Source organism: Colossoma macropomum, unplaced genomic scaffold, assembly GCF_904425465.1.
Source record: "Colossoma macropomum unplaced genomic scaffold, Colossoma_macropomum, whole genome shotgun sequence".
Classification (NCBI taxonomy): Eukaryota; Metazoa; Chordata; class Actinopteri; order Characiformes; family Serrasalmidae; genus Colossoma; species Colossoma macropomum.
In genome coordinates, this window is record NW_023494791.1 from 2,448,001 (window position 1) to 2,461,007 (window position 13,007).

A 13,007-nucleotide genomic window follows, 5' to 3' on the forward strand; every position below is an offset into this window, starting at 1 on the left:
TTTTCCTTTCTGGGTTACACATCAGCTTGATTTTGGCCACGGAGAACACAAATAAGCACTTCTTTGAGCCTCCATGCTTGAGAAATCCTGTTTCCACAGGACATGATGGCATTTTTCACCAACATGTCCATTTGCCCAGGATTTATATAACCTGAGTTTATTTCTCCTGCTCGTTTACTAGAAAGTAAAATGCGGCAGAATCTTTACTAAAGCAGGAGCGCACAGACTGACTGACATTTGACTGACATGGTCAAGTCAAAGTTTATTTATATAGCACTTTTTACGGCAGGTGTTGTCACAAAGCAGCTTTACAGAAAAATCTGGGTTCAAACCCCCATGAACGTCGCCAATGGCAACAGTAGCAAGGAAAAACTCCCTAAGAGCAAGAGGAAGAAACCAAGAGGAACCAAGACCCAGAAGGGGAACCCATCCTCCTCTGGTCGACACCGGATAGGAAACAGTGTTAGTATAAAATATTAGTATACAAAACAGGGGAAAACAGGTGGAGCAACGGTTAATTAGATAGTTTGAGTTTATGCAGCAGCAGCACATCGTGCACTCGGACAGGACTAAGGTCACTGAGAATCGCCAGTAAAAATTACATTACCCACCATGTAAAACTAATTCGTCTGAATAGGGTTTAAGACAGGTGTGAGAGTCATAAGGTTAATAAAATGTTTAGGAACATATTGTTTTCTATTTTTCCACTTGTTTTTAGTGTTTTAAGTAAATTCTTAAGAAGCTTTTTGAAGTACAAGAATAATTTAAATTTACATTTTTTAAGCAGTCAAGAAAAAGGGCACGTTTAAGATTTTCTCAGAGACACTTTTGTGAAATCATCCTCTGATCATGGAAACACTGATTTCTATCTAGATAGGAAAACTAGCCCGAGATAAACAGGATTAAAAGGTAGTTTGAATATAAAATGGTACTAAATCTATTCTGATCTACAGTCCCTGCTCAATAAGAACACTTCAAATTCTGAAGTGTTGTTAAGAGTCTTCCGAAAAATGTATGTATTTAATGAGCTTTAAATAGTTCTTTAGTGTCAGTGAGTTGGTTTAGATATCATTTTCTATCGTTATATGATATGCATTATTCCAAAGCGTCCTCCAGGGGGCAGTGTAAGTACACCAAAAAGCCTCTTCATATCCTTTTTTTGGTGCTGGCCTTTCTAAACACTGCTTTTGTCCTCATTCTCCCGCCTTCCATCAACCCCTCCTGGGTATATGAAATCTCAGTCCTGTTATGACACGACTGAGCTCCTCGCCACGTCTTGGTTGGTCCTCATGTTCTTAATCAAACACCAGAGTTCTCAGGAGAACCGGCAGGCAGCTTAAAAGATGCTACTTATGTTTATCTCAAACAAAAGTCACCACTATCCTTATTACCACAACACTGACTGGGCCAAGTTTTAATATAAGAAGCCCAGTAGAAGCCAAACACAATAAACCTCCTGTTAATAAAGTTCAGTTTTCCCATCATGCTCAGTTCAGGGGACTTGAGAAGATCATGCACCTCATCCAACAAAAACCTGATGGGAGTTATTTTAATTAGAAGCAGGTTCTGCCAGTCAATTGGCCATTTTAGCAAAGTTGTTTCAGTCTTTTGAGACCAAGACTGTCTTATATTAGAACACAACACACTGCACTTGAACCTGTTTTTAGACGTCCGAGCTTATATTCATCTAGTTTTAATGGGAATAATTTGAGATTTTATTTCATTTGACTTAATTATGAGGCTGGCATCATTTTTCTCAGTGCCATAAGAGTATTTTAAGATTTCAGCATTCATGAAAGGGCTGAACAATTTGGGGGAAAATATCTAATTATGATTTTTCTGATCAATATTGTGATTACGATTTAAATACAATTATTTTCTATAAATTAATTTCCAGGCCTGTTTTTTTTTGGCAAAGAAGACCAAATATCCACTTTTTCTAGCATGAATCTTGAACATTGTGTGCATCAGACTACCAGTTAGCTGTGATGTCACATAGGCTACGTTCACACAGCAGGTAAAAGTGGCCCAAATCTGATTTTCTCACCAAATCTGATTTTTTTTTTTTGTTTGGCTGTTCAGATCATCTTTTAAATGTGATCTGTATCATCAGTCTGAACAGATCGGCTCCTAAACTGAGCCTCGTGTAAAAGAACAGAGCGTCACGCTGCTTCACGGCTCATCCAGAGGTCAACAATCACGACCGCCAACGAACGCCAGTCGCTCCCGGAGGATCAGCTTCATCTTCACCAGCATCACAGGAGCCATCATGAAGCTTCACTGGCTGACAGCTGGGCTCATCACCCAGAATGTGTTCAGACTGTAAAAAGGGCACATTATTCAGATTCGCCCAGTTCTTTGGTTCGTGTCCTCGGATTCTTTAAACTTCGCTATCAGACTTTTCCTTGGCGCTGCAGCCTCGTTCTCCTACGGTCGTGGTTGCGATAAGTGCCTTCTAATCTTTTAGTACAGAATCATCAGCCTAAATGTTTATGAGTCTCAGCAGCGCAAAATTATGACGATCGTTGAATTGGATTGACGTAAAAGTCGCATGAATTCCAATCTGGCTGTTCAGACTGAGTCACATTGCTGCATATCTGATATGTATCAGATTTCAGTACCACATATGAAAGCATCTCAAATCTGGGATTGAAAATGTCAGATTAAATATGTTTTTGCTGATCACACTCACACACATATGAAGATTCAGGCCACTTTTACCTGCTGTGTAAACAAAGCCATATACAGTTGCTTCTGATTGGTCTAACTCATCTACCGACAGTTCCTCACCTCTGTTATTAGGTTAAATTTCTACCATTTAAAACTTGTTAAAACAACATTGTTGATAATGCATTACATAATAAATAAGTCAGCTAATTATATATTATAACATAATATAACAGCAAATATAATTATAATAATTAGAGTTGTCTTAACAGGTTTTAAATGGATAAAATTGAATATAATGTAATGTATTATATAATACAAATTGCAGCTCTTGTGATTTTGAAAATTGCACTTTTTCAGATTGCGATTTCAATATAAAAATGATTGATCTTTCAGCCCTAATTCATAATACGTTTCTCAAACCATGAAGTTGACCTAAATCTTGCCTATGCTTGCTCTCACCCAACCAACTCAGGAGACTTCAAACACCACACTGACATAACTGAATATTACAGAGGTCGTACTTATTAAAGAAGGTTCTTTCTGTTGTTTACTCAACTGTGCAAAAGTCAGAGACCACGCTTCATTTATTTTCCAGTTATTTCCAGAAAAGCAGCCATTAACTACAAGTTTTACAGCTTCAGGAAGCAGAAAACACCCAGAAAAGTATACAGGAGCCTCAGCTGTCAGCTGTGAGTGTCAGTGAGTCACTCTTTCCCTTTGTTCCAGCTTCCATTCTTTTCAGGAGACTCACTTTCAGCTCCTCAAAGAATCTGCAGACACACCTCCAAAGTTCAGTCTTAGAAGCTGGTTGATCATTTTCTGAAGTAATCAAACACATTCAGTGGTGTTGAGGTCTGGACTCTGGGGTGGTCAGTCCATCGTTCAGCTTCTTTGTTTGGTGTGTCCGTCTCCTTTTCTCAGTGAGGTTCTTCTTGATCAGCTACACATCCTTTCAGACCCACAGCGCTGAGTCGTCTTCTCACAGTGGAAGGATGGACAGAAACACCTGTGGATGTTTTCAGATCTGAAGCAGCTTGATTTTCTCCTCTCTCTCAAAGATGAAAGCTTTAAGTGCTGTTTATCTGATGGGGGCAGTTTTGGTGTCTACCAGCTCTTCCAGGTGGTTGTTAGAAATCCAGTTTTCTCTGAAGCTTTTAATCATTTTTTGACCTCCAGCTTTGGAAACTTCTATTTTTTTCACTTATTTTTCTTTTCCTTATACAAGTGGATTATTATTATTATTTATATTTTTATTTTAAATATTATCTCAGAAGTAGCTCATGGAATATGAAATACTTAATGGCTGGAATTTGAATAAATGCGGGTCTCTGACTTTTGCACAGAACTGTATTTTTACTTTTTTTTAATTACCTATGCATGTGTGATGTCCTGAATTGAGATAATGTTGCATGGCTGATGTTTTGAGCTGTGATTTGCCTGGTCACTACTCTTTGCATCAAGTTCATTTCAGCTCAAGATATGTCTCATGCTCTTCAGATGATGGGCTGTATTTTCCTTTTTTGTTTGTTCTTGTTTCTCTTGATCTTTCTCTCCTCATAATGCACTTGCTCTTCTTGATAACCTTCTCCCGAAATGTCCTCTTTTGAAGGTGAGGCTAGTGCGCTCTTCGCCCCCCAGTCCGCAGTTCAAAGCTTCTTTCGACGCTTCTTACCAAGTGTACAAACTCTACCAGATGGCCATTCACCATGACCCGCCTGACAAGCCTAGCGAGAGCCAGGTCTGGTGTCTCCCAGCTTCCACTGGGCAGTGGGGTGGGATGGATAGTGCTCATCTTTTTAGTGGGTTGAAAGTTGGCACGCGTGACATGGCCTCCCTCGAAGTTTAGCCTACGGTTGCTGTTGATTCCAGTGACTGTCGGTCCTAATATTTGATGAGAGGGCTAAAAAATGAACACCTCTTATTTGCTTACACATTCAAGCATCACATTTGAGTGCCCCTTCCAGCTAAATGAATGAATTAGAATGATCACAGTTTATTTCACAGCAGGGTTTATCAGCCACAACATGAGCAGAACGTAAGATTTTAGTTCATTATAACTGAAGGACTCTGTAAAACAGCCGTCATAAAGTATATCTTACCTGGATTCTTTTACAAGCAGGTAAAAGCTCCAAATGTCTCTGTACAGCTGCTATAGCACCAGTGTCAGCATGATGCTAGACTAAAGGCCTCAGCAGACTTCTTGCGACGTTCATCTGGCGTAAGCGAACAATGTGACATAATTGAGGAGACAACGAACAACCACAGACGTCGGGCGGAAGCTTCGTTCGCCGTGTCGTGCACATGGCAGCTGGGCGAACTCCGTGGACTAGACGCTACGCGACGAAGCCTCTGATTGGTCGGTAAAAAAGAGGCATGCCTTTAAACAAAGATGGACAACTTTGAGGAGCTTCGGCTTTGGCAGACACACTAATATTTCACTGTGAAACGCTCATTTGTTAAATAAACAGTGAATATCTCCTAATTTTAAGACGTTAAGTCTGTTTTTTGGTGGTACTAACTAGTACTACGCACCAAAACATATAGGTTATCTTATATATAGGTTCACAAGCTATTCACCAGCTTCTTGTTTGAATTTTCCCGTTCCACCTTAAATGGTGGCAGTATTCTGAACTCAAAGGTGGCCATAGTTAGAACTGTGAAAAAATCTTTTTCCAGCAGCCATGAAACTTATCATAAAATGTCACAGCGATGTGGAGCATCCGCGACAGGCAACACCAAACCGCTGAAAGTATGCGAGCTTGTAAGCTTGCGAAGGCGCTTTCGGCTTTGCACAACCCTCGAGAACTTCGTTTCACAAGAAGTGTGCTGAGGCTTTAATACTGCAAATCCTGTACGGTGCCTTTTGGAAATAGGCGTTAATAACCGTAGTGTAAAAGAGATAAATACAGTCTTCTTATGAGTCAAATTAGACATTGCCATGTAATGACATTCTCACAATTTGACTGTATTTGACTGTAAACAAAATTATTTCATAAAGACTTCAAGCGTGTTTCAGCCAGTCGGATTCCAGAAATGACTGACTAGCACTGACTGCTGACTGCAGGAAGGCGCAGCTAAGCATCTTGGACTACATTTTATTTAATATTTAGTAATATCCCAGTAGTCCAGCTCAGATCTCGAGAGTCGAGGTCACTATTTTTAGGGAAATTGAGTTTAGTTGTTTTACTCAGTTCTAAAGTGTAAACATCAAACGAAGTGTCTGTTGAATGAACCTCGAGTTCAGCCTACAGCTCATTCAGCCGTTGCAAAGACTTGGTGGTGCAGCATCTGCCCACCTGGTCTCCACGGTAAAGACTGTGTTTGGAATGTGGTTGGCAATAAAACTAGTGGTTAACATTCGGTCTATTTGATGTAATTAATGTTTTTTCATGTGTTTAATAAAAATTTCCACTAGTGAGTTCAGTTTAAAGTCTGCATTAACTTAAAAATGAATCAAGGAAAGAGAGAGTTTAGTATTGTGTTGCTGACTCTTGATAGTCTCTGCCTTACTTGGGTTCCTGCTTGTTATGTCACTGGTTAGCAGTAGTTTAAGCATTAAGCGTTCATGATTACAATGTATAAAACACTGCTTTAACAAAAAAAAAGTCGAGACCCTGATATAAGGTGCAGTTAAAGCTGCACTGTGTAATTATTTCTTGTTGAAACTGAAAGAAGTGTTATTACTGAGTGAGGAGAATATAAACAGGTTGAATTATGGTGAACAGGAGCTGCTGCGAGTCGCCCTGTAAACCCTGAAATAATCATTTAAAAGTCAGAGGCGTCGGGTCGGGACTTCTTCACACCATATTGGTCGTCTTTATGTATTACGTACACAGTCATCACGTTCATCCGCTTGGGGAAGAGGCCCGAGGCACAACACAAAACGTTCTCCAGCACAATGCGTGCAATTCCACATTTCCATTGGTTTTCACGCAGAAAATGCACTACATTAAAGCACTTACTGGTTGATTTATACAATCCATATAAGGTCATTTTTAAGGTATTTTCAATGTGAAAATGTGCTGCTTCAGAGCCACTTGTTGCTCTCTTACTGTCCTGTTGTGGCTCCACAGCAGAATCAGATTCGTAGGTAAAAATAAAATAATCCTCCTTTACAGTAAAATAAAGCTCTGCTGATCGTTCAACACAGTTTAACAATAAATGGTCTTAAACTCTGGAGTTAACGTAGAACTGCTAATACGCCCTTTAACCCTGAAGATCAGCGCAGACTGCTGGTCACCATAGCAACACAGACAACAATCTGGTCTAGCTAGTAACTAACGAAAAGGCAAAGAAAGAGATTTAAGACAAACGTTGATAATTTCGAGATGGATACATTTAATCTGCAATGAGAAACTGTCAAACACTAAAAAGTCGCAAAGCTGAAGTCAGTTCCCTACTCGCCAGTTTTTCGTGAAAATTCGAACAAGAAGCTGGCGAATGGGAAACGACTTCAGCCTCGTAAAAAGTCAAACGTTGAGAGACATTTTACAAGAAACTGTTCTACTTTTGTGGAAAAGTTTCCTGCTGGAGATGCGAGAAAAGCAGCTATAGCTGAGCTAAATCTTAAAGCAGAGCAAAATAAATCTGTGTTATCGTTCATTATTATATTATTTATTATATTATTATTATATTTTTCATCCTATACTAGAACATTAGCGCACAGACACATTTTCAGCCAAGGTGGTAAAATGTTACTTCAATAAAAAGTGGCTCCCAAGATGGTTTATTTTTTGCTAGAAGAATGAAAACCGCTAGAAGAATAAAAACCAGTGTCCCCCCATTAAAACCTGTCTATTTCCTGCCCTGGTTACAAGTGCTCAGAGATGCGGGCTTGTTTAAAGAGGAGATGGTGAATAGTGCGTCGAGGAATGTGGTGGCTTGAGCGAAGGCACTCGAACGAAATAAAAGCTCAACACGGACAGCATGGTACACTGACGTTAATGAGAGCTGTCTGAACACAGACTGCAGCTAGCTGAGATGGAATAACCTGTTCAGATGAAGAGGAAATGAGGCAAGGTAGAAGCTGAGAGGAAAGAAAACAGAGATGCCGTTAGGTGTTTCTTGTGAATTTGCAAGCGAGAGACAGAATGAATAAAGTCCTCAGAAAGAGAAGAGAGAGAAGAAGGAGAAAAAAGTGGGAGGAAATGAGAAAACTGCTCCCATACGTCGGCAGGCGGTGTTTCTACAGGTGTCCTGGTGAAACGGGGAGGTCGTTACTCTCGAGCTGTTTGGGTTGTGGCGCAGGTATTTTACCTCCACCCCTTTTCTTGGGCCGCTCCAATAAACATCCATCTTCTCCTGCCTTCGGTCCGTCTGTGGAAGTGCTTCATCAGCGGTTCGGCTTGTTCAGTTTTGCTCCATTCATGAGCTACAAATTTAATTTTTCCTTGCAGCTGCACTGAGGCCACCTTAACTGCTGATCCTGTCTTGAGTTATTGATCCGAAATGTCTGTGTTTGTTATAGCTTTACATTAGCCTTGAGTTTTCTCTCGAATTCAGATTAAAGGGGCACGAGGCAGGTAATATTTCTGCATATCACCTCTAGGCTTGAAGACGAAGGTCCACACAGGGCCTCTTTTGTGTTCACCATCTTTCATATTATTCCTTGTCTTTTTTCACTTTCCTAAACACAGTTCAGCAAATACAGGTCATGTTTTAATAGTTAGAATGCTTGTTGAGACAACTGGAACAAGAAATGAGAAAATTCTAAAAGAAATTTCCATAGAATTTAATTAATGACCAACAATTTGAACAACAGAGCTTGCGGCAAAGTGTAAACAGTATGTGAAATGGCGGTAGGTAGGTAGACAGATAGGTAGACAGACAGACAGACTGACAGATAGATAGATAGATAGCAGGTAGATAGTGAGTGAGTTAGCTACTTAGTTACTTATACTTTGTGACTTATGTACTTGCATGCTTAAATACTTAGTGATGTAGTTACTTACTTAGATGCTTATTTAGTTATTTACTTGCATACATAGTTATGTAGTTAGATACTTATTTAGTTTTTTACTTAGATACTTATATAGTTAGTGAGGTACTTAGTTACTTACATAATTATTGAGTTACTTAGTTACGTAGTTAGTGACTTACTTAGTTACTTACATACTTAGTTGCTTGGTTAGATAATTAGTTACTTACCTAGATACTTACTTACGTAGTTATTTACTTCCATACATAGTTATGTAGTTAGATACTTATTTAGTTACTTAAATATTTAGTTTTTTTTACTTACTTAAATACTGACATAGGTACGTAGTTACTTAGATACTTAGTTACTTAGTTATTTAGTTGCTTAGTTAGTTACTTGCATACTTAGTTACGTAGTTAGATATTTACTTACTTAGGTGCTTAGTTTTTTACTTGCATAGTTTTATACTTAGCTACTTATTTAATTACTTGCGTACTTTGTTACTTAGTCAGATAGTCACTTACTAAGTTAGTTATTGGCTTAATTAGATAGTTACTTACTTACTTAGTTAAGGTTACTTTATTAATCCCTGGAGCGTAATTAAAGTGTTGTAGCGCCAGATATATGAAAATACAAACAACAGGTACATGAGGCTAAGAGGAATAAGCAGTAAGACAAGTGAGTGGGTAAGTGGGGATGCTGACTTGTGGTCCAGTTATAAATAAAGGACAGATGAAGGCATCAAGTGCTGAAGCTTAATTATATCCAGGTACAATCAGAACTCCAACCCTAATAATGTCCTAACATGGTAGAAATGTGGCAATAAATAAGTGTTAATGATCTTTAACAGAAACCTGAACCTGCGTGAGAGAAATGCTTTAGTCAGAAACACTGGTTTATTTTGTTTGTTTGCTTTTTATGGTTTAGTTCATAACACCCAATCAACAATGCCGAATCGCTGCATGTTTTGTTGATGTGTAAATCTTTGTCAAATAAAAAAAAAGGATATTTTACAGGTTAATTAATAAAAATCTGGGTGATAATCTGCCAGAATATACAGTTCTAAAGTGAACTGGGCTGAACCCCAGATTTTTACATGCCCAGCCAGCGTATCTTCCCATCCTTCCCATCTCCTTATAAATTTCCACCAGGTGCATGATGGGAAATAATCTCAAAAATCTAGTTGCAGTCTTGCAAATAGTGACACTGCAAGATTCCCAGTCTTTGCAGAATCATAGTCTGTGACTAAAACTGTGATATTGTCTTTAGATGTGAGAGGGTGTCAGACTTCGGTCTTTCAAGCCTTTTCAAAGTCTTTTTGAAGTCTTTCAGTGTATGGTCAGCATTAGAAGTGGATGTAAGGATTCGTAGTGCAATGGTTTAACCTTCAGAAAAACAGGACAGTGCTACCTCATTTAGATGGGTCTCCAGTTTCACTGCACAGACCCTCTCACTGTTGCACAGTGTAAGGCCCACAGGGCACTGAATGACCACAACGCACATTCCAGCGCCATGAACAAACCAAATGTTGTAGCTCTGCATGCAGTCATCTTTATTCATCAACAGAGATCCGGCACCTGTTGAAGTGAGAGAATGAGTTTCTGGTGAACTTATGAGGTCTGTTCTACTGTAGGGAGGAACGGTTCTGCGGTTCACAGAGGAACCGCTCTGATGTGTCGTTCATAATAGAGTTTACTCTGGGTATGTTTTGTTATTCTGTAGAGGAGTAGCCCCCCGTCAGCCCCCCATTTTGGATCTTCTTGGAACATTCCAGCTCTGCCCCCTCATAATCCTCAACACCTGCTGCGTGTTATGTTTGTTTATCTTCAGTTTTTGGTCTCGTCGGTTTTAATGTACTTAGCTGTGTTTCAATGAACCTGAATGTACCTTCTGATTTTTTTACTTTCACCTGCCTCGTTTGTTGATGACCGTTTGATGAATTTGCCTTCATTTTGCCCATCTTGTGCTCCTTGCTTCCCAAACTTCATGGAACAACTTATTAGCATCTTATTTATTAGATTTTTTTAAAATAACAAACTTAGTTTTTGTTGATCAGTGAATTGAAGGCGTTAGCGGGTCAGTTATCGCAAGTGGTTTCAGAAACGTTAGCTTTGAGAAATTTGTTGTCTTCCCTCGTGAAACTGATAAAATGGGAAAAACTACCAAACTTGAGTCAGAGGAGGAGAAAGGTGGTGCTTCTTTTTCAGCCGCCCAGTAAACCATCTTCTGTTTTGCTTTCTTGTCTATTGATCTGGTGAAAGCAGTAGTTTTAAAGTATGTTGTTCGACATGATCACATGATGCGCTGTTGGCGTCTGGATTGGCTGTTTCCTGAAACTTGCCTTACAAAGTTGAGAAATGTTGTTGCTCAGTTTCAAGTGAGCTGCAAGGCGCTTTAAATTATGCAACTCAAAATTTAGTTTCACACGTTTCAAGCAACTAAAGTTGCATGCACATTTCACCGTGTCAAGGCAGCCTTAGAAAGAAGAAGAGTTATTCAGCGCAGACTTGCAGGAGTGCCAGCCACAGAAACAGGACAAATTTCTTGTGTCAAATTAGACCAAACAGCTTCCATTTCAGGAGCAGCTCACTCACGATAAAGGGAACTGCTGTTAAAAGCTGAGGTTGATAAACTGATATATAGACACTTGAACACAGTATTCAGTTTACACTTTGTGACCAGTCTAAACCAAAGCTGTGCATCATTAGCTGTGCAAAGCTGATATCAGGCCAACTTCCATTTGGAAACCAATTGTAACTGCAGCACGTGTTAAAAAACAACCTGGTGTAATGAGCACACTAATTAGGCCTTAGAGCACTGGAAGAATCTAATATGACTTGATTAGTTGCCTTTTTTGCTACATCTGGATGATTTTTATTCTGAGGAAACTCCCTCAAAGCCTCAGAGCCTCCTCCTATATGTGCACTGTGGGTAGTTGGGCTTTCCATCTTGAAGGACGGTGTAATTTCACACTAGAAGTGCTCAGAATATGCATAATGGCCAATGGTCTTTAGCTTTTACACACAAACAGTGGTCAACATTGCTTGTTACTCCTGTACATCTGGACATATTTCACATTTTGGTCACAACAAATGCAGAGCATGTGGCCTGATTGGCCACTTGCCTTAGGGGAACTGTCTTGCGTGAGTGCCAGAGCCATTTGGTTGGCCACCGTACCAACTTCATCAAATCAGATTTCACTTTTCTCCCAATTTTGTCATATCCAGTTCCACCCACTAATTAGGACTCCCCCAGTCACCCGATACTACTAGCGCAAGGAGGGCGAAGGCTAGCACAGGCTTCCTCCTAGACCTGTGAAGCGCCACTGCATATTTTTGGACTGCCACTAACGCAACGTCATTGAACAGCTGAACACGCTTGGAGGAGAACGCTAACCACCAGTTCTGATACAAAAGCTAACAGACGCTTGCGCTGGCTAGCATCGTGCTGAGTGATGGGGGGAGACGCGGGACATCCTACCCACCCAGAGAGAGGTAATTTGTGCTCTCTTGGACTCCCAGCCACAGGTGGCTGTAGCTTCACCAGGGATCAAACTCATGATCTCCTGACCGTGGGGCCAAGGCGCTTTGCACCATTCGGGAACGCCCACTGCCTTGAGAGTTCACGTGATGACCATTCCTACAACTTATTTCTTTGTAGCCTGCTGCAATGGCTGGGTTATTAAAATATAGCTTTACTGCTGACTGTATAAATGAATCGGATAACAATGGTGATCACTATAAAAATTAGAGCTATGAAATTAATTAGAAAATTAATCAGAGCCGATTACAAGCAAGAATCCTCGTGGTTATAGGATAATTTTGAAGGACATGATGTTCCATCAAGAAGTTCATTCTTTGCCAGGAGACTTGTTTAGAAATGACAGTCTTTGGGAGCACAACTGCAGCTTTTAACCCGAGTGCTGTTCTAGCACAATGATCTTCAGCGATCCTGAAAACAAACCCGCAGAGCCGGTTATACCGTGTGTCAAAAAATACGTACTGATAATTTGGCTAAATAGTGGAGAGATCAGACGTGTTGTGTGCAACTTTGTTTTTTAATTGCTTTGTGTGCAACTAGTTGCATATCACTGTTGTCGGAAGAAAACCTTGCATCTCCATTTTTGTCGTTTTTCAGTTTTTGAGATAATCTGAAAAGCCCTGCTGCTCTTTACATTGTGTGTAAATTTCGTGCAGAATGGACCAAAAGAAACGGCACAAAATTACTTGGACAAAAAGTCTGGTTCCATTGACTTACATTAAAAGTAAAGTAGGTTTTTTCCTTCTCCTATAAAGTTATAATTTTGGAGGTACGAGGTTTCGTCCAACAACAGCGATATGTAATTTACCCCCAAGTAGTGGGTGTTGTCCTTTTAGCTGGGTGCTCTCCACTCTTGCTCTAGACTTAATTCTGAGCTGAT

The 13,007-nt window shown here is 39.9% G+C and overlaps 1 protein-coding gene across 6 annotated transcripts in view; it reads left to right on the top strand.

Annotated features, from left to right (window-relative positions):
- The window catches only part of LOC118810103 (arginyl-tRNA--protein transferase 1), a 188,267-nt gene that overhangs the window by 52,397 nt on the left and 122,863 nt on the right, over positions 1-13,007 (top strand). For 5 of the 6 annotated variants that reach the window (XM_036573645.1, XM_036573641.1, XM_036573643.1 and 2 more), the window contains one exon: positions 4,280-4,408. The exons of the other annotated variant lie outside the window; for it this stretch is intronic. In XM_036573645.1, coding sequence (XP_036429538.1) covers positions 4,280-4,408 — 129 coding nt within the window. The remainder of the gene's footprint in view (positions 1-4,279; positions 4,409-13,007) is intronic. 6 annotated transcript variants of the gene reach the window in all.